Below are 21,723 nucleotides of genomic sequence, written 5' to 3'. Positions count from 1 at the left end.
ACTAAACCTATGATTTTTTAACACAAAATTCCCATCTTTACAAGTGTTCCCTCCTACCAATGAACCACACAACCATTTAAAGCCACAATCTGACGGTTGAAAAAGTGAGTGCACAACCATGTGCTTCTTCTTAACCCTCATTTCAATCATACTTTATACAATGAATAACTATGTGTTACAATCTTACCTAATCTTCTGTGTCCCTCCATTTTCACGTGATTTTTTAAAAATAACTTTCTATTTCTTTTTTCGAAAACCCTATTGTTTTTTTTTTTCCAAGGTGAAATCAAAGAGGGAAGAAACAAATAAATACACTCCATATAGAAAAAAAAATGGAACCTCAATAAATCACAAAACCAAGTTCACAGAACAAGAATTGAAAGAAGAGAAAGCCTTAAAATTGAAATCGCATGACTGAGGGTTTTTCTAAGAATAATTTAAACAAAGGAAGGAAAAAGGAATGAAAAGCCAAAAAGGAAGACGTTAAAAAAAGTGGAATATTTCTAAGAAAGTATTCAACCAAATTCAAAACAAACTGCGGAGTGTAGTGCTGCCACAGCCAGCCACTGATGACTAATTTTAAATTGTAGATCTTTCTTTGATTTGCGAACGCGATGTATATAATATGGACACATGTTCAACGTACAAGATGAGTATCAATTGTTTTTTTTTTTGTTAGGCCGAGGACGATGAGTCTTTAATTTCATTTCTAAATTGCTTCACCCATTTTTGAATTCCAAAGAACAAGAATCATCATCAGATATCGACAATGATCATGACGGTCACTGCTAGAGTAATCACAACAGTTCGATCATTGGTTCCATCCAGTCAAGTCCCTCTTCTACGTCCATCTTCTTATGTCTTAGCTGCCCAGAAATCTCACTCCCACACCCTTCTCATTCGTCAGGTAATCAATCATAGTTCCTTATCTAGTTATTTGGATTAAGAAATCGAGTTTCTGGATGTGGGATTTATGCCATTACGCTTGGATTTTAGAGGGTTTTTAGTAGTTTGGCTTCTTATCTGTTCATCTGATAGTTGTTAGTGTTTTGAATGCGGGAGAAGGATCGTCTTTTTTTAGTTTGTTTGTTATGGAATCTTTTCGGGCTAGTGAAATTAGAGCGTTTTCAGTGGTGCGGAGAGGGACCCAAATAATTTTTGGTTCTTTTGTCGAGGTTCCATGCTTGGCTCTCTATTTGCGACGTTTTATATTGTTGGGATTACTTTATTTAATGGGGACTTTGCGGTTGTTTTTTTCTGTTCTCTTTAGTTTTTTCCTTTTCCTCTCAAAGTTGTTGTTTCTATCCAAGAAAAATATATCAAAAAGAAAATTTGCTTGGATTTCAGATGAGCTCGGAGGCGCAGAGCATCACTACTCGTCTTCACAGTTCTGGATTATTACGAAGCCAAGGTCTCATTGGAGGGAAGTGGATTGATGCTTATGATGGGAAGACCCTTAAGGTATGGCTGAAAGGATTTTGCGTTTTCTGATGCTTTCAACAACAGATATTGGGTTTGTTAAATTCAGTTTTCAATAAGTTGAGTGATGAATTCTTTTGCTCTTTCCTATAAAATTTATCATGGATTCCTTGAACTTTTGTCTTTTCTTGGTTTGAGAGAGAAATTGTATATTTTCACCATATGTTAGAAATGGGCTGATTGGTTTTCTTATACAGAGGTGTGAGTAACCGTTACTTTCAACAATTGTTAAAATTTATTCCCTGATATTTGCTCGCAGTTTTGTTGGCCGAATATTGAGAAAATTCATCTTTGTGTTCCAGGTTCAAAATCCAGCTAATGGTGAAGTTATAACCAATGTTCCGCTCATGGGAAAAAGGGAGACCGATGATGCTATTTCATCAGCTTATGATGCTTTTAAGTGTAAGTTCCAAAGATTAGTGCTAACTAAAGCTTACGTGTGCCAGGAGATTAGTTACAACGTCAGGTTGAAGTGCTGAACTAGCATGTCGTTTCTGCGTCATTATATTATTGATGCTGCATTCCGCTTCCTTTTTTTGTGGTGCAAACACTACAAACTTTTTGGTTACTATGGCTCAAACACTATTTTTGCCACTTCGATGTGTTTTTCTGTGACTTTCATTGCTTTGGTTGTGGCTCACCTTCCCCGTTTTTTGTCATTTAATTTGTTTATGGGCAGCTGTTTGTTGTAAAAAGATTTACTTGCTAACTTCAGCTATCTGCCATATTTCACCTTGAAGCTTGGAGCAAGCTCACTGCAGCTGATCGGAGTAATCGATTACGCAAATGGTATTAACTTATTTATTTTTATTATTTTCTAAATATGTTTACTTATTATCATTATTATACTTCTTTTATCATCTCCAGTCCAATGGATGGTTAGAGAACTTGAATTATTTTTCATTCATTATTTGGATTTATTTTTACGATATGCTTTGAAGATATCAATATGAGAATAACAAGTATTTTTATGCAAAGATAAATTCATGGAAATTTAAGTAAGAAGAGGGCATACAAAAGGTAGCTGAAGCATTGAGCACTTCTGATACTGAACCATTTCGACATTGATTGTTGCCTAGTTCATTGGAATAGTATTGCATTGGTTTGCCTGCCATACTTAGGATGTTTGTTGTGTCTTTGGTATTTTCAAGGTATGAGCTCCTAATGGCCCACAAAGAAGAGCTTGGACAACTGATAACCTTAGAGCAAGGAAAACCCTTAAAGGAAGCTTTGGGTGAGGTACCATATGATTCGCTCTAGCAATCATCAATCTGATATGTGATACTATCACTTTGTTCTTTTAACATACACTTTCCAACTCGTTATACAGACTAACTATGGAGCCAGCTTTATTGAGTTCTTTTCCGAAGAAGCAAAGCGAGTATACGGTGACATAATCTCACCAACTATAGCTGATCGTCGACTTTTGGTCTTGAAGCAGGTCAATTGACAGTCTTATTCTGTTTTCTGTTTCCTTTTTTTTTTTTGAAGAATTACCCGAATGCCATACGCATCAGTATGTGTGCACTTGGGGAAACTACTCAAATTTAATCATCCAACTGTTATTAAAAAAAAAAAAAATCCAACTACACAATTTAATTGCCATTTTAATATGGAGATATTTGGAATATTTATATATTGTACGCAAGCGTTAGTATGCAGGTGTGCTATGAGCTATGTCCACAAGATGCTAAGCGACCAGTCAATAAATTTATGTTATTGTATCTGGTGGTTCCTTATAATGTTGCTGTGTTATTGTTAAAATTGAACTGACCATGTAATATAACACTTAGGTCTGGGAACTGGTTCTGAAGAGAGTCTCCCTTTCATCTCGCTAGACTTTTTTTTCTCTTGTAATGTTGTACATATTACATTTTGTTTGCTAGACAGCGTATGGTGTAATTGTAAATTTAGATTTTGGGAATTTGGAAAGTTTTACGTTATTGGGAATTCTAGCTATAAATTTCTGCATACCAATGATATACATGTTTACTCTCAAACAAAATGTTGATGATTTTGACGATACTCCGTACCATGGTGTTTCATAAACATTTTCTTCTGCAGCCAGTTGGAGTTGTTGGCATCATTACCCCTTGGAACTTTCCGCTGGCTATGATTACACGGAAGGTTGGTCCCCTTCATGAACAATTGTATTCAATTGTTTACAGTGTTGTCATTTTACTTTTATGAGAACATGACCTTTCCAATTAATATATGCTGTCAAGAAAACCTTATTTTCTATTACCCTTGCGTTTCAGGTTGGACCTGCTCTTGCAAGTGGTTGTACGGTGGTCATAAAACCCTCTGAGCTTACCCCCTTGACAGCTTTGGCAGCAGCTGAGCTCTCACTTCAAGCTGGAATTCCCCCTGTAATTACCAATGAGAAGCCCAGCTATTATTTAATTTTGAATTTTTTTGTTTCCAAAGATTGTTCTTCTTCTGAAAGTTATCTTTTTACATATATATTCTGAAAGTGGTAGTTCTTGTTAATCTGATAGTCTAGGTCTTCGCTTGATTTTTTCATGAATTGCTTTTAGTAGGTTGCATGTTGTCATTAACTGCTAATGGAAAGCTAGAAGATTTGTAGAATATTAGTTGGGCATGAATGACTTCACTTAGTTCACTTTGTTTTACATATCTTTTAATCTATCAGATAGCATCCTTGTTAATCAGCGTTGTGTGATCCGAACTTTGTATTTGCATTGGTAGTAAAGTATAAACCTCAGTATTGGGTGCACTTCTCAGTTCCTCGTATATGTGTAATGGTTGTTTTTTCTTAATGTGTAGGGTGTCGTGAATGTGGTTATGGGAGATGCTCCTGCTATTGGGGATGCTATACTTGCAAGTTCTCAGGTTACTTTATTAACAGTACTATTATTTTTGCAGTATGGTGCTGCTGCTTTAATCTTAATGGTATATCGAACCTATGCAGGTAAGAAAGATCACTTTTACCGGCTCAACTGCAGTTGGAAAAAAGTTGATGGCAGGTGCTGCTGGAACTGTTAAAAGGGTAACTCACAGTTCAGAATATTAACGCATTTTTTCAGGATGAAGATTTGAAACCTAATGTGGCTTATGATACCCGTTTCTCTTCTCTAGGTGTCCTTTGAACTTGGTGGTAATGCCCCCTGCATAATATTTGACGATGCGGATGTGGATGTTGCAGTAAAAGGATCTGTAAGTGAAATTATTAATTATTAAAGTTATATGTGTGCTTCATTTTTTTCTTTCTTTCTTTTTCTTTTTCTTGTTCTTCTTGTTCCCCTTTTTACTTATTTATTTTAACATTTTAATTTTAGTATTTGCTACTCAATGTATTTATGTTAAAATATTGATGTAGCCAAGTTGGGAGAGAAACAATCTTTGAGGGAATACTTCAGCTGTCTCTTTAAAGGAATACGGCTTGACCTATATTCTGAATCAAAATTAAAGTACCAACCTAATTGCTATAACAGAGTTGCCACATGGTCACTTAAAACAAAATACAATGGTTCCTTAAATAAAAAACCTAAACAAAGTATCTTAACTTGAAACATCCTAGTGCACCTTCTGAACCTCTCTCTCTCCCATTTTGAGATGTGTCTATTATTCTCACTGTCTAACTCTCTTGTACTTTGAGATTATTATTATTATTATTAATATTGAAAGGAGAGACAACGAGCACACACCAATTTACGTGGAAACCCGAGTACCGGGAGAAAAGCCACGATTGTTTGTTGTTATTATTTTCTAATGAATAATACGATAGGTACAAGGGAGAATAAATAGAGTATACAATGGAATAAAAAAGGAAAATATTTAGGACATAAGGAAAACATTCCCATAATCTTTCCATAAATACTATAGGATTCTAACAAGGAAAATACTAGAAAAAAGGAAAGGATTCCAAAAATTAGTAAAGAAGCTTGTCTCCGTTTAAAAAAAAAACATCCCCAGTAAAACTTAAAGGAAACTAAAATCATGGACAGGGTCTGACAAAACTTAAGGAAACGTATTTGGTGTTGCATTATCTTTGCGGTTTTATGGAGGATTTGAGAGGAAAAATGCAAGAATCTTCCAAGGCGAATGCAAGACTTCAAGGGACATCATTGACTCTCACATCTTTATGCTTTCTTTTTGTGTAAAGATATATTGGCTATAAAAATTCTATGGGATTACAGAAATCTACGTCAAATCGTTAATCTAATTTGGAAACTGGCTTTTGGACATTGTTTGTCTCCTTCAATCTGCACTTTTGCTCTGCCACTAGTGACTTTTTACAGAACCTGGTTTTGATTGCCTATTCTCAACTTGTTTGCATTGTTGTTAGAATTGTGTTTGAGAAGATTCTAGAGATTTTTTCTAAACAAGCTTGTAATGCCTCGAGTTTAGGAGGGGAACATGAATGAATCGATATCACATCTGAATGAGAGGGATTCTAAGGACACGAAAGTAAGGTTAAGAAAAACTTAAAATAAATAAAAGTTACTACTTATACCAGCAAGGTGCACCTTCCTTTTCGATGGCTCGATCATACGCACTCCAAAGTTAAGCGTGCTTAGCTTGGAGCAATTTTATGTTGAGTGACCTCCTAGAAATTTTCCTAGGACGCATGTAAGTGAGAAAAAAGCATGCTACAAAAACTCGTGTTGGTTTGTGGGAAGAACTTTTACTCTAACAAGTCTATAAGAAAAGTAAGGATGATGTTGCCAGGTCGTAGGGGATGTAGGGGAATGTCGGAGATCCGAACTCCGAGTCCTGGTCCAGATCTTGGGCCTGGGGCATTATTAAGCTTCTCAGCTTAAGACCTCGTTGGAGTTTTCAACTTTTAGCCTCCTCAGGGTGTTCCTTCTCCGTCTCGAGTTTGTCTCATTACGAGTTTTAAGCATATGCGGTCGCATTTCCTTTTTTTTGAACCGGAGACAAAAACTTCTTTATTAATATGAACTCAAGGGACAAGAGATTTATACAAAGAGAACAATAAAGAAGTAGTAATCAAGGGAGGTCGCATTTTCTTTAGATGGATGTTTAGTCTGATTTAGTCTTTTTATTTGTATTTGTATTTGTATTTCTTTGTACTTCTTTTGGTTTTGTTTTGCCTTTGGACTTTACTCCTTTGTTTTGGTTTTTAGCTTGTTTGGATATGATGAGGGTGCTATGGGGTGTCAGCCTAGTTGAAATGCCCAGTTGCACCTCCTGATCAATGGTTACATTCTCATTGTATAATTCTCTTGTGTTATGAGCTTTTGTCTCATTATGATTATATTAATAAAGAGGCCGTCTCATTTTAAAAAAAAGAAAATCATATTTTTTCTTTACTCACTGCAAATTAGGAACATATTTTGTATACCCTTTGATGGGCCCTTTTGTTCCTTTGGATATTTCATTCATCGCTGAAATTGTTTCTTATCCAAAAAATCATTTGCTCCATAAAAAAAATCACAATTACAGTGCTTTCAAAATGGGTCCAAAATGGGTCTGTAGTATGTAGCTTTCCAGAGGGTAAACAAATGTCTGCCTATTCTGGACTATGGCTTAGAAACAATCCTGGTCATGCATGGTTACTATAGTTAGCACTTACCACGATGAATCTGTCTCTAATTACTTTCTCATAAGTGAATACTACCTGGGATGTGTGTCTATTCAATCAACTCTTTCCTACTTAAAACTGGGGATGCAGCAGGTTTATATTGAGGAACGTGCTTAGATTTTTTTTAATAATCTATGTATATATCTCTTCAGAGCTTATGATTCACCTAGAATGACATTACTCTTTGACTTGTCCTTAAAAGTATGCTCCTATAGCAGTTTTGATAGTCTTAGTTCATCTTTTCTGTCTGTTTAGTAAACTCAAGAAAGTATAACTATTTTCTAGAAGTTTAATTTTATCTTGCTTTACAAAATTCAGCAGGATCATTACTATTTACTATCGTATGGACATCTATGGATAATTAAGTAATGAAACCCTATTTCATCTTTCAGATTGCAGCAAAGTTCCGAAATAGTGGACAGACTTGTGTTTGTGCCAATAGAATTCTTGTTCAAGAAGGTATTGACAGATGTATACTTCAGTTCTGAAGGATGCTTCTTGTGCTTATTTAAAAGAGGCTTTCTGATATTTACTTTTTTGTTTAGAGAATTTTTTGAATGCTTTTGATAGTACTAGCAGTGAAATCTTATGTTCAATAGCTGACTCTAATACCTTGTTGGATTAACGCACTATGGACATTCACTTGTCTATTTATGTTTTTCTTAAGTTCTAAGAAATGATAGCATGATTGGTAAACTAATTCTAAAGAGAGGAAAGTAACTAATTGATGCGTAAAACCAGTTATGGCGGTGCCAATGGGTTAGGCCATTATGGTGATATGCTCATATCTGATATATCAAGTCAAAGTGAAATCTTTGTATTTTTTTTTTCTTTTACCATTTTATTTGGGTAGCGTCTTCATTTTCAAATTTCATATGTAGTACTTGATGTGGAAACTGGAAAGAGTAGAGAAATTGAAGGGATTTAAGGGAAAGTGAGACTGTGAGAGAATATCCGGAGATGCTAAATTTGGTTTATAAAGCAGCCTTTTGTTGCTTGCTAAAATATTTTTGTAACTGCTACCAAATTGGGATTTACACCTGTTGGTATCCTTTTGTAACTTTGTCAAGTTTCCTTGGATGAATTCTTGTATTCCCTCCCCTCAGTTCGTATCCTTATTTTAAGTGAAGATATATATTTTTAAATTCTAGAAAATAAAAAAACCATGTAAACCTTTATGAAGGACAAGATTCGGATATGATAATCACTCCGGAGGAAAACTATGTATTACATTGTGTTATGACATCACTTTCTGATTTTTTATTTTCTTTGGGAAGATGAGTTTTTTTGGATAGTATAGTTACACTAGTTCCATTTAATCCTAAGTCAAGTCTTGCATTTTATATTACTAGCTTTGATTGGATGAAACATGTTTTCTTGCATTTCGACCTAAACTCTAGTTTTCAGGAATATACGAGAAATTTACAAATGCTTTCTCAAAAGCGGTGCAAAATCTGCAAGTTGGAGACGGGTTTGGTGAAGGTGTAGCTCAGGTGGGTTCTTCTGCCTTTAATCCATTATTCAATTGTGATGTTAGTCTTTTCTTTATAAAATTATCTTCCAAGTTCAAGGTAATATAATTTTCTGTGCCAATGTTATGTTTGCTTTCCTTTAATCTTCCATATTTTATTATCCCTTCCTATTGTGAAGGATCTTTATATCAAATGTTATGCCATCAAACTTTCAAAGTTCAAACCAAGATAAATGGATATGTGCAAAGAGCGTTCTTTTTGGAAAAGTTAGAAAGAAACAGGGGATTATTTATTTATTATTGTTTTTTTTTGGGAAAGTTAGTTAGAATGAAACAGGGGATTATTTATTTATTTGTTTATTATTGTTTTTTATTGGGCATATGAATATTAGCGGAGTTTGGAATTAGTTTGCCTTTCTGCTTATTTTCAGATCTCCTATCTGAATATTAATGCTCTTCCTTTTACATTAGTTTGAATTGGATAGTTTTTTCTATTTTTTTTATTGGCCGTCAGTTTGGGAAGTGACTCCTCTTTTCTTCTATTCTCTTAATTTGCTATTAAATGATATTGTATGTTTTTTATCCAAAAAATAAATTGACAGTTGTTCTAATAAGGATATTATGTTATAGTCACTTTACAATAAACTTATTATTAGTTGAACTTTAGGTTTCTCGAAAATGCCTCTAAGATCCATAATTTAATTCTCACTCCATTATTTCAGGGTCCTTTAATTAATGAAGCTGCCGTACAGAAGGTTTGTTTTGTTTCCATCAAGTTAACTATCAAATATGCATGCTTGCAAGTCATTTAATTTGAGCAGTTTGGGCATATATTGATGCATGTGGACTTTTTTGTGATAGGTTGAGAAATTTCTTCAAGATGCCACTACAAAGGTTTGTTTCTGACCTAGTATTTTAGAATTATTAAGTACTCTCATGGTAGTAATTCAAAGTGGCTCTGTTGGCTTATTACTTAACGTGAAATGGTGTCTTGTCTTGCTATTCACCAGTCAGTTTCCAAAAGTTGAACAATAAGAATTTCTGGAATTTTAAATCGTGCGATGAATGTTGTCTTGCTTTTCTGAAGGAAGTATCATTTGATTTATGATTTGCTAGGCATCTTTGCAGAGGATTCTTATGTTTGTATTTATTTATATTTATTTCTTAAATGTAATTAGTGGGCTTTGGTTCCCTTTAGGGATCATTGGTCTTAGAATTAATAGGGTCAAATGTTCTGTGTTTGACATTGGTTATGATTATTAAACCACCAATTCATCCAAAAGCTTAAGCTGGTGGTTGAAGGCAATTTTAATTATATATCACCAACACTCCCTCTCACTTGTGGGCTTGAAATATTTGAAAGGCCCAACAAGTGGAAATTGATTCTAATTGGGGAGGAAACGACAATGTAGGGGCTTGAACACAGGACCTCCCTGGACCCCACCTGCTCTGATACCATATTAAACCACCAATTCATCCAAAAGCTTAAGCTGGTGGTTGAAGGCAACTTTAATTATATATCACCAACAATGATATTGAGAACTTGAGTAGGGTGGTGAGCTCATATATCTACTGTTTTTAGTTTCCCCATCGTTATCTTGGCTCTATGACATGTCTTATTATTTCCCTGCTATTTATCCATTCACGAACATTTTACCACTTGTTACTGTGAGTACTGGTTTTGTCAGACGAGTTCTACAAGTTACTGGGCTAGTGCCTAAGGGCATATTTTTGTATAATTGTGAAGGTTGTTGTATAGTAAAATTTCTCAATGAGTTCGTTTTAAACTTCCGGCTGCATTGTCATGCCAAATGGCATGCAGTTTAGACCATTTTTTAAAGTCAATTTTACTGTCATCTGGCAGTGAAAAGGTATCCTAGTACTGATCAATTGGACAAAAGTATTCTCTTACAAGGGAGGCTGATCCATGTTAATTTAGTCATTACTTTGTTCTACTATCTTCAATCATTTGTACCAAGTTCATACTTGTAGATTGACATATGGACTAGCAACTTTCTTTTGGAAAGTAGTGGATGCATTTTTAGCAATATGAAGGCCAGTGACAGCTGCAATAGATAGAGTTTTATTTACCGTTTCTCTTAATGGCAAAGGATTCTGAATATTGATCACTTTTTTTGTTCATTGAAGAGGTGGTCTTCTCGTATGAGGCTTTATTTTCTTGTCGATACTTGATGCTTTGTTATGGTAAGTTTTTAGGCTCTAATTAATCCCTCTTCATTGGTAAGTCTTTGTCACTTCGGATTTCGTAGTTGTCAGTTTGGTCTTATTAGGTTATATTGAAGTTTTTTTTTCTGTAAGCTTTTGTTTCGACTCTGCTTTATATTTATTTTTATTCTTTTATTGTCTTTGTACATCCCCAATGAAAGTTTGGTTTCTCATTAAAAAGAAAAAGGAAGCTTTCTAAAATATAGGGGTGTATAGTATAGACGTTTTTATGTATACCTTTCTATTTCCAATTTATGTAACCAATAAATCGCTTGAAGTTCACTTAGTTCTCTTTCCCTCACTCTCCTTCCTAATTTTTTTTTGAAGGGAGCGAAAGTTCTTCTTGGTGGTAAAAGACACAGCCTTGGGATGACATTTTTTGAGCCTACAGTTGTTGCTGGCGTGAAAAGTGACATGCTTTTATCCAGGTAGCAATGTTGCATGTTATGTCACACTTCTTAACAATATTCAGAACTTGGTTTAATTAAATATTAACATTCACGTGGATGCCTTGAATTTTGAGGTTTCTTATGTGCATATTTTGGAGCAATTTTTGTTGCAATGACTAGATTATCTATTATAAGATCTTAAATTAGAGATTTCTTTGACCTGAGAGACTTCTCTTGATTGTCTTCTTTAGATCATCTTGATTGGAATTGTACTAGGATAGAATGAGGAATACCATTAGGGCATTAAAGGTATATTAATAAGTGCTTATGATAATTTGCTATAAATGGTTTGGGAAAAAAGGTGAAGGTAGACATTGATTTAGTTGGTTTAGGCTTGAGTGATCTCAAGGGAGGAATGGCCAAATTACCTCAACTTGCATAGTTTTATCTTGTAGTTTTGTTGTCTTTTATATTTATGTATATTTGGTTCTATCACATGTCAACCAACGAAGAGACTAACATCTTGGAATGTACATATGAGAGTTGGTCAAAGAAACCCCTTTCATTAGAAAAGAGAAAGCAAGAAAAAGGGGGAAAAGGACAAAGTACCTGGTAAAAAACTTATTACCAAATTTTTATCAGTTTGACTTGGATATAGAAGGATTCTTTTTGACACTAAATGCATGTAATGTTCTTGTGAATATGCAAGATTTCTAAAAAGCATGAAACCTTTACTTGTGTGGGCACTGGGCTCTTTGATCCTATGCTCAATTGTGGTTCATGGTTTTATGTCTTTAAACTGGCTGTATTTTACATCAGGGAGGAAGTATTTGGTCCCGTGGCACCATTACTGCCATTCAGAACAGAGGAGGAAGCAATTGCTCTCGCAAATGACACCAATGCAGGTTCTAGCATTGATAAATTGTATTTCTTATTACTTTTTAGGCGACCAATTCACTAAATTTTAGTTAATTTCTGATGTCTTATAGGATTAGCTGCTTACATATTCACTAATAATATTCAACGTTCGTGGAGAGTGACTGAAGCTCTCGAATATGGAATGGTTGGTGTTAATGAAGGCCTAATTTCTACAGAGGTGAGCTATGTTTGACCCCCACTCCCCCCCTGTGTGCATTTGATGTGGGGCACACACACACTATACATAATTTTGATATAATTGAATATTAGGACGAAGTGAATCTACACCATCCCAGGAAGTAGCCACTAGCCACTAATATATGCCATAAACTTTTGCTTCTTCGCAATTATTCGTTCTTTGAACATCATCTCTAATGATCTGCTTAGCTTGGAATAACTAAATATGGTAATCAGGCCTTCATTAGTGCTTAGCAAACTTTATATTTGTTGGAAAATGATAACTTGGTGTCCATCTTTCGAAAGAATATGGATGGTGGAGTTTGGTTGTCGATAGTCATTCTTTTTGAGTTACTGGATAATGATAACTTGCTGTTCGTTGTTTGCCTGGTCACTAGAAGACTGTCTCCTTCCCAGTTCCCAAGGAGAAAAGTGGTATGGAGTTTGGTAGTCAATAGTCATTGCCGAAAGAATTTGATTTTGTTCTCTAAATGGTTATGGCAGTTTCCTTTTGACTTGGAGCTCCTTGTGGTATGTCGTGGATGGTCCAAAGTAAATATGGCCTTTCTTCTTCTTGGTGTGGGTGGATTTTTGAGCCACCAAGGTTTTTTGATTGGTAGAGGTTCATGGAAGATTATTGACTATAAGTAACACTATGTAAGATATGTCCCGTTTTAGTTTAAGTGACGTTCCCTCAAATTTGGAAAGATCGGGGATGGTTTTTTCGTAAGTACGATCTTTCCTGTTTGTGACAGTATGGAGATTTAGTTCATAGGTGGAAGAAAGTGCAAGGCTTCATGAACACCTACAAGGAATAACTGTTTATGAACTCAAATACAAACAAGTAGATATCGATAATAGTCCAGCACAAAAAGTTACACTTCAAGAACTCAGCCTAATAAGAGGGTTCTACTCTCCACAATGAACTATTGTTCATCCATAGAACATATAGCACAAAATACCCACATATATACTACCATTCTCCCTTCGCCACGCAGACTCTAGGACCATTGATCCCTCCTACTATCGTTTTTTTAGGGTGAAAACCCCCTTTCTGCTCTTCCTCTTGTAGACATGCTTAATGGGATGCCTAGCATTACCCATGGAGAAGAGACACCTTGTCCTTTAGGTGAAAATCAGGGTATGGGGCCTTAAAAACTGCATATGATTCCCAAATTGCCTCATGGGGCAGTTGATTCTTCCATGATACCAAGCATTACTAGTCTTCCTCAGCTTCATTCCAAAGCATTTGATCCACCTTGTTCGGTACTAACATCCACTCCATTTGGTCATTCAACATCGAAATGTCTGTCTGAATACAGTGCTTTTCCCCCACTGCCTTCTTCAGCTGGGAGACATGGAAAATTGGGTGTATTTTCGCTGCTTTTGGCAGATTCAGCCTGTAGGCTACTTCCCCCACTCGTCCCAAAACCTGATAAGGACAAAAAAACTTAGGGGACAGCTTCTCACATTGTTTTTTAGCCAAAGATTGTTGGCGGTACGTTGAATCTTTAAATAAACCCATCCCCTATATCAAAGACCACATCACGACGATGAACATTCGCAAACTTTTTCATTTGCTCTTGGCGTGTTTCAAGTGGGACTTTAAAGTTGCCAATGAATCATTGGTGGTGGTTATCAATTGTTCATATGAGATGATTGGGGGGCGTGTCCATACACCATGACATACAGAGTAGTATTAATGGATGCATGATGAGTCGTGTTATCATTTGGCAATGACTATTGACTACCAAACTCCTTCGGCAAAATGACATTTCTTTTAACTACTGCAACTCCCTTAGCTGACGCCCAATGACCCAAGTACTCTATCTTGTCTTTTGCAAATTGACATTTCTTTTTGTTGGCATACAAGCTGTGTTTTCGCAGCAGTTGAAAAACTACCGTAAGATGCTCCACTTGAGACCCCACATCAGTGCTGTAAACAAGTGTATACCGTCAAAGAATACTAATAAGAATTTGCGCAAATAGGACCTAAAAACCTGATTCATTAATGCTTGGAATGTGGCCGGCGTGTTGGTTAGTCTGAACAACAATACCAGGAACTCATAATACCTTCGTGTGTCTGGATCAGTCTTTCTCACGTCTTTATCACGCACACAGATTTGATGGTACCCCGACTTGAGATCTATCTTGGAGAAAACACAAGCTGTCAAACTGGCAAGGCTTCACGAACGCCTACAAGGAATAAGAGTATACAAACACAAATGCAAACAAGTAATTGGGGGACATATATATTGATAATAGTCCAACACAAAAGTTACACTTCAAGAGCTCAACCTAATAAGAGGGTTGTACTCGCCATGATGAACTATTTTTCATCCACAAAACATATCAACCAAGATAAATAACTCTAGCACAAAATATCCACATAACCATTCCCACTTTGCCACGTCAGACTCTAGGACCATTGATCCCTCCAACTACCTTTTTGTCTCGGGTGAAAACCCTTTTCCACCCTTCCTCTTGTAGACTGCTTAATGGGAGGCCTAGCAGAAATATGCAATTGTTCTTAATAGTGGATTCTCCACCTGAAGTGAAGAGAAATCTTAATAATCACCTATACAGTAGACAGACAGTGTTAATGGACTTAATACTTTTTATTCTCGCATCACCTTTGTGAGAGAGGGAGAGGGGATTCACGAGAGAAAGGGAGGGAAATTCCCTACTCGTAGTTTGTCAGTATGTCCAACTGAACAATTATATATATATGAAATACTCATATATATATATATATATGAAATACTCATATATATATATATATATGCATGTATGCTTGACTGAGGAAGTTGGATAGTGGTTCTGTGGATCAACTGTCAAATTTCTTTTTTATGGGTGTTGGGGAGGGTGGGGCTTATTCCTCCTTACCTGTCCAATGTATTTTGGTGTCCTATTCCAAGAAGGTTAAAATTATCTTGTGGAGCTTCGCTTTTGGTGGTTTAAAACTCAGTTTAAGGTTAAAAAAAGATCTCCTTCGTTATACATATTTTTTTTAATAAGAAACTATTTCAATGATTGAAAGACATATCCAAATGATTATAGAAAGAGTTCCATAGAGAATACAAAAACTGTTTCCCTTTGCATTAAAGAAAGACAAACTATGATTCTTAATGGCCCGTGAAATTTTGCACCAAAAGAAAGCATTAAAAATAGCTGAATCTAAGACATCCTCGGAGGATTTTGATTTCCTTCCTTACATATTAGTTGTAGTTTTTCTTTTCTTCTCATGATTTGATGGCAAGTCATTTTTGTTTCATATGCTTTAAGAATCTTTGATCAGAACCTTATCTTCCTTACTCCTATTCAAGAGTTCTCAAATATAATGTTTGTAAGGCCACTCTCTTACAGTGAGTGGCTTTTTACATGCACACCTCTTTGTTGGTAAGAAGAAAGCAGGGAAATATTTCAAAATAAGCACAGGGTGGAGATACTATATATTGGGAAAACGCTGTTTCTGAATCCTCATCTTGGTCCTACTGCACTGTTTCTTTGTACATAAACTTTCTATTGTTCTACCAAGTGGAGGGAGTTTTTCTTATTGCTTCAGAATTTTATGTTACGCCTCGATTTGAAATAGTTTCATATCTTAAAAGACTTCTACTTCTTACCATCCCACAAAAAAAAAATCTCTAATAAAAAAATGTGAAATCTTATGGGGATGTTTAGTTGTATACTGCCAAGCTTCAATCAACTGATATCATATTTTCTTTCTCTGCCTTTTATACTCGAAGTTTGAATGTTATTAGTGGATATTCATTTTTTTGTAAACATGAGCATAGCGAGCGATGTAGAGTAAACTAAGAGGTATAGTGATGGAATTAACATTCTTTCATTTATAGCCTCACAGAGGCTGAGAAATTTATAATTAGTTTTTCTTTCTTGACTTTATTGATCATGTTGTGCGATTTAAGCATGTACGTTCAACTAAGAGGTAAAGGGAAGACTTTTTGTTACAAGAACGAATCTAATTTAAATCATTCTACCTAGTTGTCGTCCAATTCGTCTAAATATAAGACAAAATTAAGCAGGATCTTCAATTTTCACCGTAGTCCCTAGTAAATTAAAAATGGCTTATCAGATGTCCTGATGTTTTTCTTATTGCAGGTGGCTCCATTTGGTGGTGTTAAACAGTCAGGCCTTGGAAGGGAGGGGTCGAAATATGGGATGGACGAGTATCTTGAGGTATTTATTCAACCCTTTTGATGCCTCTAGAATGCCAATTCTTTACCCAATTTCAACTCACTCATCATTTTTTTTACTGATTTTGAGTAATTGATGGAAGTATTCTTAGACATGACAAAAGTGATTTTAATTTCAATATCACTTCTAAACATACACTTATTCGAATCATTTGCTTCATTCCTTTACTTTCTCGTTACTTAAACGCTATTTTCCTTATATAGTTAAAGCCACTTTTTTTATTCATCAATCACACCCTTGCAGTTGAAATATGTTTGCTTGGGGAATATGGACCGCCAATGATGAGCAATCAGCAATGAACTCGTCCGGCAAGAAAAATGGGCTTGGGCTTTTTTCTCACTGGGCCCAGTGACCCAAAAAATCAGATAAGCGAGGCCCATAAGTCAAGTTCATTTCTGTTTTTCTTTTCCCCTGTTTTTGTAAAACAATTCTGCGAGCTCGATTTAGTAATAAACAGCATTTTGATTTGATTGAGTGTTTCCTTAGTCTTCTTTTAATAAAGCAGTGGTTAATAAAACAATAACATTGAAAGTATGTACAAATAAAACAATGTAAATTTTTTTGTTAACATAGCAAACATAAAACTTTTCACTCTTTGCAATTCTTTGAAAAAGTTGATACGAACTTAATTATTAGTACTAAAAGTGTTAATTACACGGATAAATAATAAGCACCTTAAAATCTTAAAAAAACTTAAATAATTACCTTGAAAAACTTAAAAGTTGAAAAAAATGAACCAATTCACTTAGACTTGATAGACAATTCTAAGAAACTATTTTCAAAACTATCTCTTGACGAACTTTTTGTAATACGCTCGATCAAGGTAGCTTCTTGAGTTTTTTTGCTTGTGTAGTACCCCAACCTCGACCTTGACCCGAACAGTAGTTTCTTAACACTTAAGTAATGAAAAAAAAAAAAATAACAATAGGGTTGAGGGGGCAGTTGAATAGGTTGATAGGATAAGGGTAATTAAGACCTAAATGAAATTGAAGAAGAAAATAATATGATGATTAATGAAGCCGTACATGACAAATGTAGAGAAATTGGATAAAAAGTTATGGGTCTCAAAGGTTCAAATTCGAAGGAATATATTCATTTAAAAAGAACTAAGAATAATTCTCCTGAAAAAGATGCTTAAAATTCAAGCAAAAATGTTCTCCACACCAAACGAACCCACCTTTTCTTTTTCTTCTTCTTCTTCCTTTTTTATTTCTATGGTATTTTGTTAATTTAATAGGCTTTAAAGGTTAAACCTAACTTTGCTTGAATATGTTTCAAAGTTTGATATTTGCATTAGTTTCATTGTATTATTATTATTATTTAATTACCTTAAAAGCCCTCAAGAAGAATCTCCAATTTTGATTGAAAATGCTGTTTTATTATTATTATTATTATTGAACATGGGTGAGGATGTGCTTGTCAAAAAATAGAGTGATTAACCAAAAAAAAAAAAAAAAAAAAGAAGTAGAAGAAAGAAAGAAAGAAAAAGAATTGGGTGGAGGTGTGTTAGTTGAAATTCTATTCTTTTTAACATTGTTTTTAAATGAAAGTGAGTTGTATTTTATTAAGGATACGAATAAAAACTCACATCAATTCAAAAGAATGGACTTAAGTTTAATGGTAAGATAGTTTAACGAGACAATTTCAAATATAGCAAAAAGACATTAAAATATTTATAAATAATTTATATAAATATAACAAAATTTGGATTAAACTCAAAGTTTAACCATGGTAGACCATATTGTTAATAGAAATTTATCAACTATAGAGTCTATCACTAATAAAGATCTATTAGCGATATATTCTACCATCGGTAAACTTTTCTATATTTGCAATTTTTTTTAAATGTTTATACACATTTAATTATTAATCTGAAAAGGGCTACATGCTAGAATTACCTTAGTTTAATTCAATTTGACGAAATAAGACAAATTTGCGAAGAAAGGTAACACTTTCATTTCGTATGGATTATTTGGAATAGAACCCTAAAATAAACTCACGCTAACAATTTCACATCATACGTTTAACAATCCATTGTATTCATGGCTATATATATATCTTTAACCACAAAGATTACACCCCAAAAACCATTTTAGTCAAATAATTATTCTTAACAAGGGGAAAGTATTGTATATCATAAAAAATAATGTTTAATTGATTAAATATGGAGGACACCATAGAGCCCTCAATGTGTTCATACACAAACATTGGCATAGGAATATCTTCCTTTAATTGTCAAAGAAGGAAACATGGGATTCCCTATATTTTAGTTTATTTCATTGGCCTCTTTTTTTTCTTTTCCCTTTGCTTATCAAATTTCATTAATAATCCATTTGAAACCATTAAGAGAAATAAACATGAAAGAGAAAAAAAAAGGTGAAAAATTAACATTCTTTTAACAATTTTATAGTTGTTTGACCTTGGAGAAGCTTCAATTCATTTGTTGATTTCAACCACTTCTTTTTTCTTGTAGTTAGATGAGCGTTACGTTCTATGAATCTTTAGGTCGGTGTCTATTTTGATTTCAAAACTTTTCATTAAGAAAACCATTTTATATAGAAAAAGGAGTTTTGAGTAATAGCAAAATGTCAAAGTCTATCAGTGATACATGATAGTAATATATCAATATCTGTAATGGATAACTAATACAATTTTACTATATTTGTAAAATATTACGTTCACTTCACATACTAAATAGAAAAAAAAACATAAAGTGTAAGATTAGTAAACTAACTTTTTAACATTTGTTTTGAATGCATGCAAATTGTGAGAGAGACACAATGTCATTATCTTTTAGAACTTCCCCATTAAAGTGGATGAAACGAAAGGGAAGATAAATTTTTTGATTCCCAACAAGAAAACTTTAGAACATATTATATAAAAGAAAAAGAAAAGCAAATTAAATGAAAGTATAGTAAGTAGAGGTAGGTCCTCCACCATGATATTGTGTGTGCTATATGTGCTTGGTGATGGGCCTCTCCCCATGGCTCATCAAATTTAAAGCTCAAACAAATATATATATATACACATATGTATATATGTAGACTTTCTTTTAATGTTTTTTAGAGCCTAGAAATATATATTCATCTTTCTCACATGATAAAAAAATAACTCAAAGAGAAGCTTAAAGTTAAATGGAATTTGTTCTCTCCTCTCTTTCTTTAATTTGTTTTACACTTTGGCTTTTGTTTTTTTGGAGCTTTCAATCTCATCCATCCAAACTATGACCCCAAGAATCTGTTCTTTCTTCTTCCTTTCTTAATTTCCACATCTACGATATTGAATCTTCAAACCCTTTTTTTAATTTTAGTTCTTAGTATTTAACTAATGGAAGGGTGTTTATTATGTTACCTAACTAACCGAAAAAGAAGATATTATTAAATTTAGGTTAAATTGCAAGTTTGATTACCTATCGTTTGAAAAAAGTAAGAATTTAGTGATCTCTACGGTTTTAAAAGTTAGAATTTAGTGTTATTGGTTTGCCAAAGTCTTATAAAATAGTCTCTATATGTGTTGCCGTTAGATAAAGATTTTATAAAAAGTTCTTGTAAGAAAATATAGACAATAAAGATTGACACAAAATTTACGTGGTTTATTATCCGTTGTTGAGATAGTAAAACTCCATATATATGAACTTGGCGTAGAATGTCAGGTAACATACTGTTCATTTTAACTGCCTTCAATTTATAATAATAACTTGATCTCTAGATAGAGTAAATTAACATGACATTATAAATTGTTACTAAAACATATCGATTATTTAGTTAACCTTCTTTTGCAATGAAAAGTTTCTCATAAAACGATTGAATGATTATATGCAGGACAAATCGTTTTTCTAAAATATAAATCCAATAGTTTCCTAGAACTTGGAAAATTAAAATCATATACCATTTGCATGTGTGTCACAACCAAATGAGTATATATGTATAGGTTATAATTAGAAGGAACTTTGTATCGACGTATCAAATCTTATAAATTCATAGATTTTTATTAGACAAATTAACCACGTGTCAACTTTTGATGGAACATTTGAATACGTTCTACAAAAATAAGTGCATCTCAATATACAAACACAAATGTATTTTTTATAAATTAAGTCACTCCCTCAAATTAACTCCAAAAATTTTAAAGAATTCCAATAAGTCATCATGTATTGATTGGATATATGAAAGTGGTTGAAAGCTCACTTCTTAAAATCAAAAACTAATTTTATTTAATTAGACACAATCATTGAAATTTGGAGAGTAAAGTTAATTTGGTAGAATAACATAAAAGTTTGATGGTAGTTTTTATTCTTTTGAAAACCTTAATTATGAATAGTTGTTTTGATGAGTACAAAATTCACAAAATTACATTTTGAAGTTAAACTTCCTTTTCAAGTCACAAAACCGTCGATAAGACCCAAATGTAAACACCGTTAATAGTTAAAAGGCATCTCTACTTCCTCTACGACATCGTAAAACCAAACGTTCACATTTAATATATCCTAAGAAATAAAAAACCATAGACGATTGACAAAAAAGTTTAATATATGCTTTGTAAATAACAAATAATAATAAAAAAAAACGTGTCTATGTGAGTTTACCTAATTCTTGCCCTTCTTGTATTCATGTATTAATGTTCATCGACATGCTAACATTTTCGTTGTTTGGATAATATCATGAGAGACTAAGCTCACATTTAATACAATTATGAATAACAAAGTACAAAATTTATACTTATTAATTGAAAATTTCATTAGCTAAACTATCATGCATTTTCTTTTCAATAATTTTATATATTTTTAATTGTTCAATTCTAGCCATTTTACTTTTTTTAATGAAGAACGTAGGTAAGTAGAGTTGAGGGATAAAAAAGATGCACATGAATCTTTCAACTAGGTTGACACACTTTTACTTTTAATATCGTATTTAAGATGTGTTAAAAGTATATGTAATAAAATTAATTCAACAATTAAAAGTATATAATAACCAATAATATGATATTCTAATCTAATTCATTTGAATTTATTATACAAATAACTTTTTCTTTAGAAACATGTATGGACATCCATATTTTATTATTGATATATATTTTCATCAAATCAACTATAGAACTAACAACAATAATATTAAAAATGAAATTCTTATATGAGAGAGAAAGAAAGAGGTAGATTCCTTTGGCAAAGTAAAAGATTGAAAATTTAAATAATAATAATAACAACAAAGTAATTTCGATAGTCTCTCTTTGTTGTTTTTGATGGCATATAAATTAAAAATAAAATAAAATAAAAAGGG

The 21,723-nt window shown here is 33.5% G+C and overlaps 1 protein-coding gene across 1 annotated transcript; it reads left to right on the top strand.

Annotated features, from left to right (window-relative positions):
* The first annotated feature begins 388 nt into the window (after positions 1 to 388).
* On the top strand, positions 389 to 17,015 carry LOC101217352 (succinate-semialdehyde dehydrogenase, mitochondrial). Its single transcript, XM_004139864.3, has 20 exons — positions 389 to 907; positions 1,348 to 1,461; positions 1,782 to 1,881; positions 2,220 to 2,268; positions 2,631 to 2,718; positions 2,810 to 2,920; positions 3,544 to 3,606; positions 3,738 to 3,848; positions 4,267 to 4,332; positions 4,412 to 4,489; positions 4,579 to 4,656; positions 7,441 to 7,507; positions 8,456 to 8,541; positions 9,242 to 9,274; positions 9,381 to 9,413; positions 11,073 to 11,173; positions 11,954 to 12,039; positions 12,124 to 12,230; positions 16,352 to 16,429; positions 16,691 to 17,015. Exons 1-20 carry the CDS (start codon positions 770 to 772, stop codon positions 16,727 to 16,729), a joined length of 1,626 nt encoding a protein of 541 aa, XP_004139912.1. The 5' UTR covers positions 389 to 769; the 3' UTR covers positions 16,730 to 17,015.
* The last annotated feature ends 4,708 nt before the right edge of the window (positions 17,016 to 21,723 follow it).

Source organism: Cucumis sativus, chromosome 6, assembly GCF_000004075.3.
Source record: "Cucumis sativus cultivar 9930 chromosome 6, Cucumber_9930_V3, whole genome shotgun sequence".
Taxonomy (NCBI): Eukaryota; Viridiplantae; Streptophyta; class Magnoliopsida; order Cucurbitales; family Cucurbitaceae; genus Cucumis; species Cucumis sativus.
The sequence above is the reverse complement of the archived record's forward strand: the minus strand, read 5'-3'. Positions and strand labels throughout refer to the sequence as shown.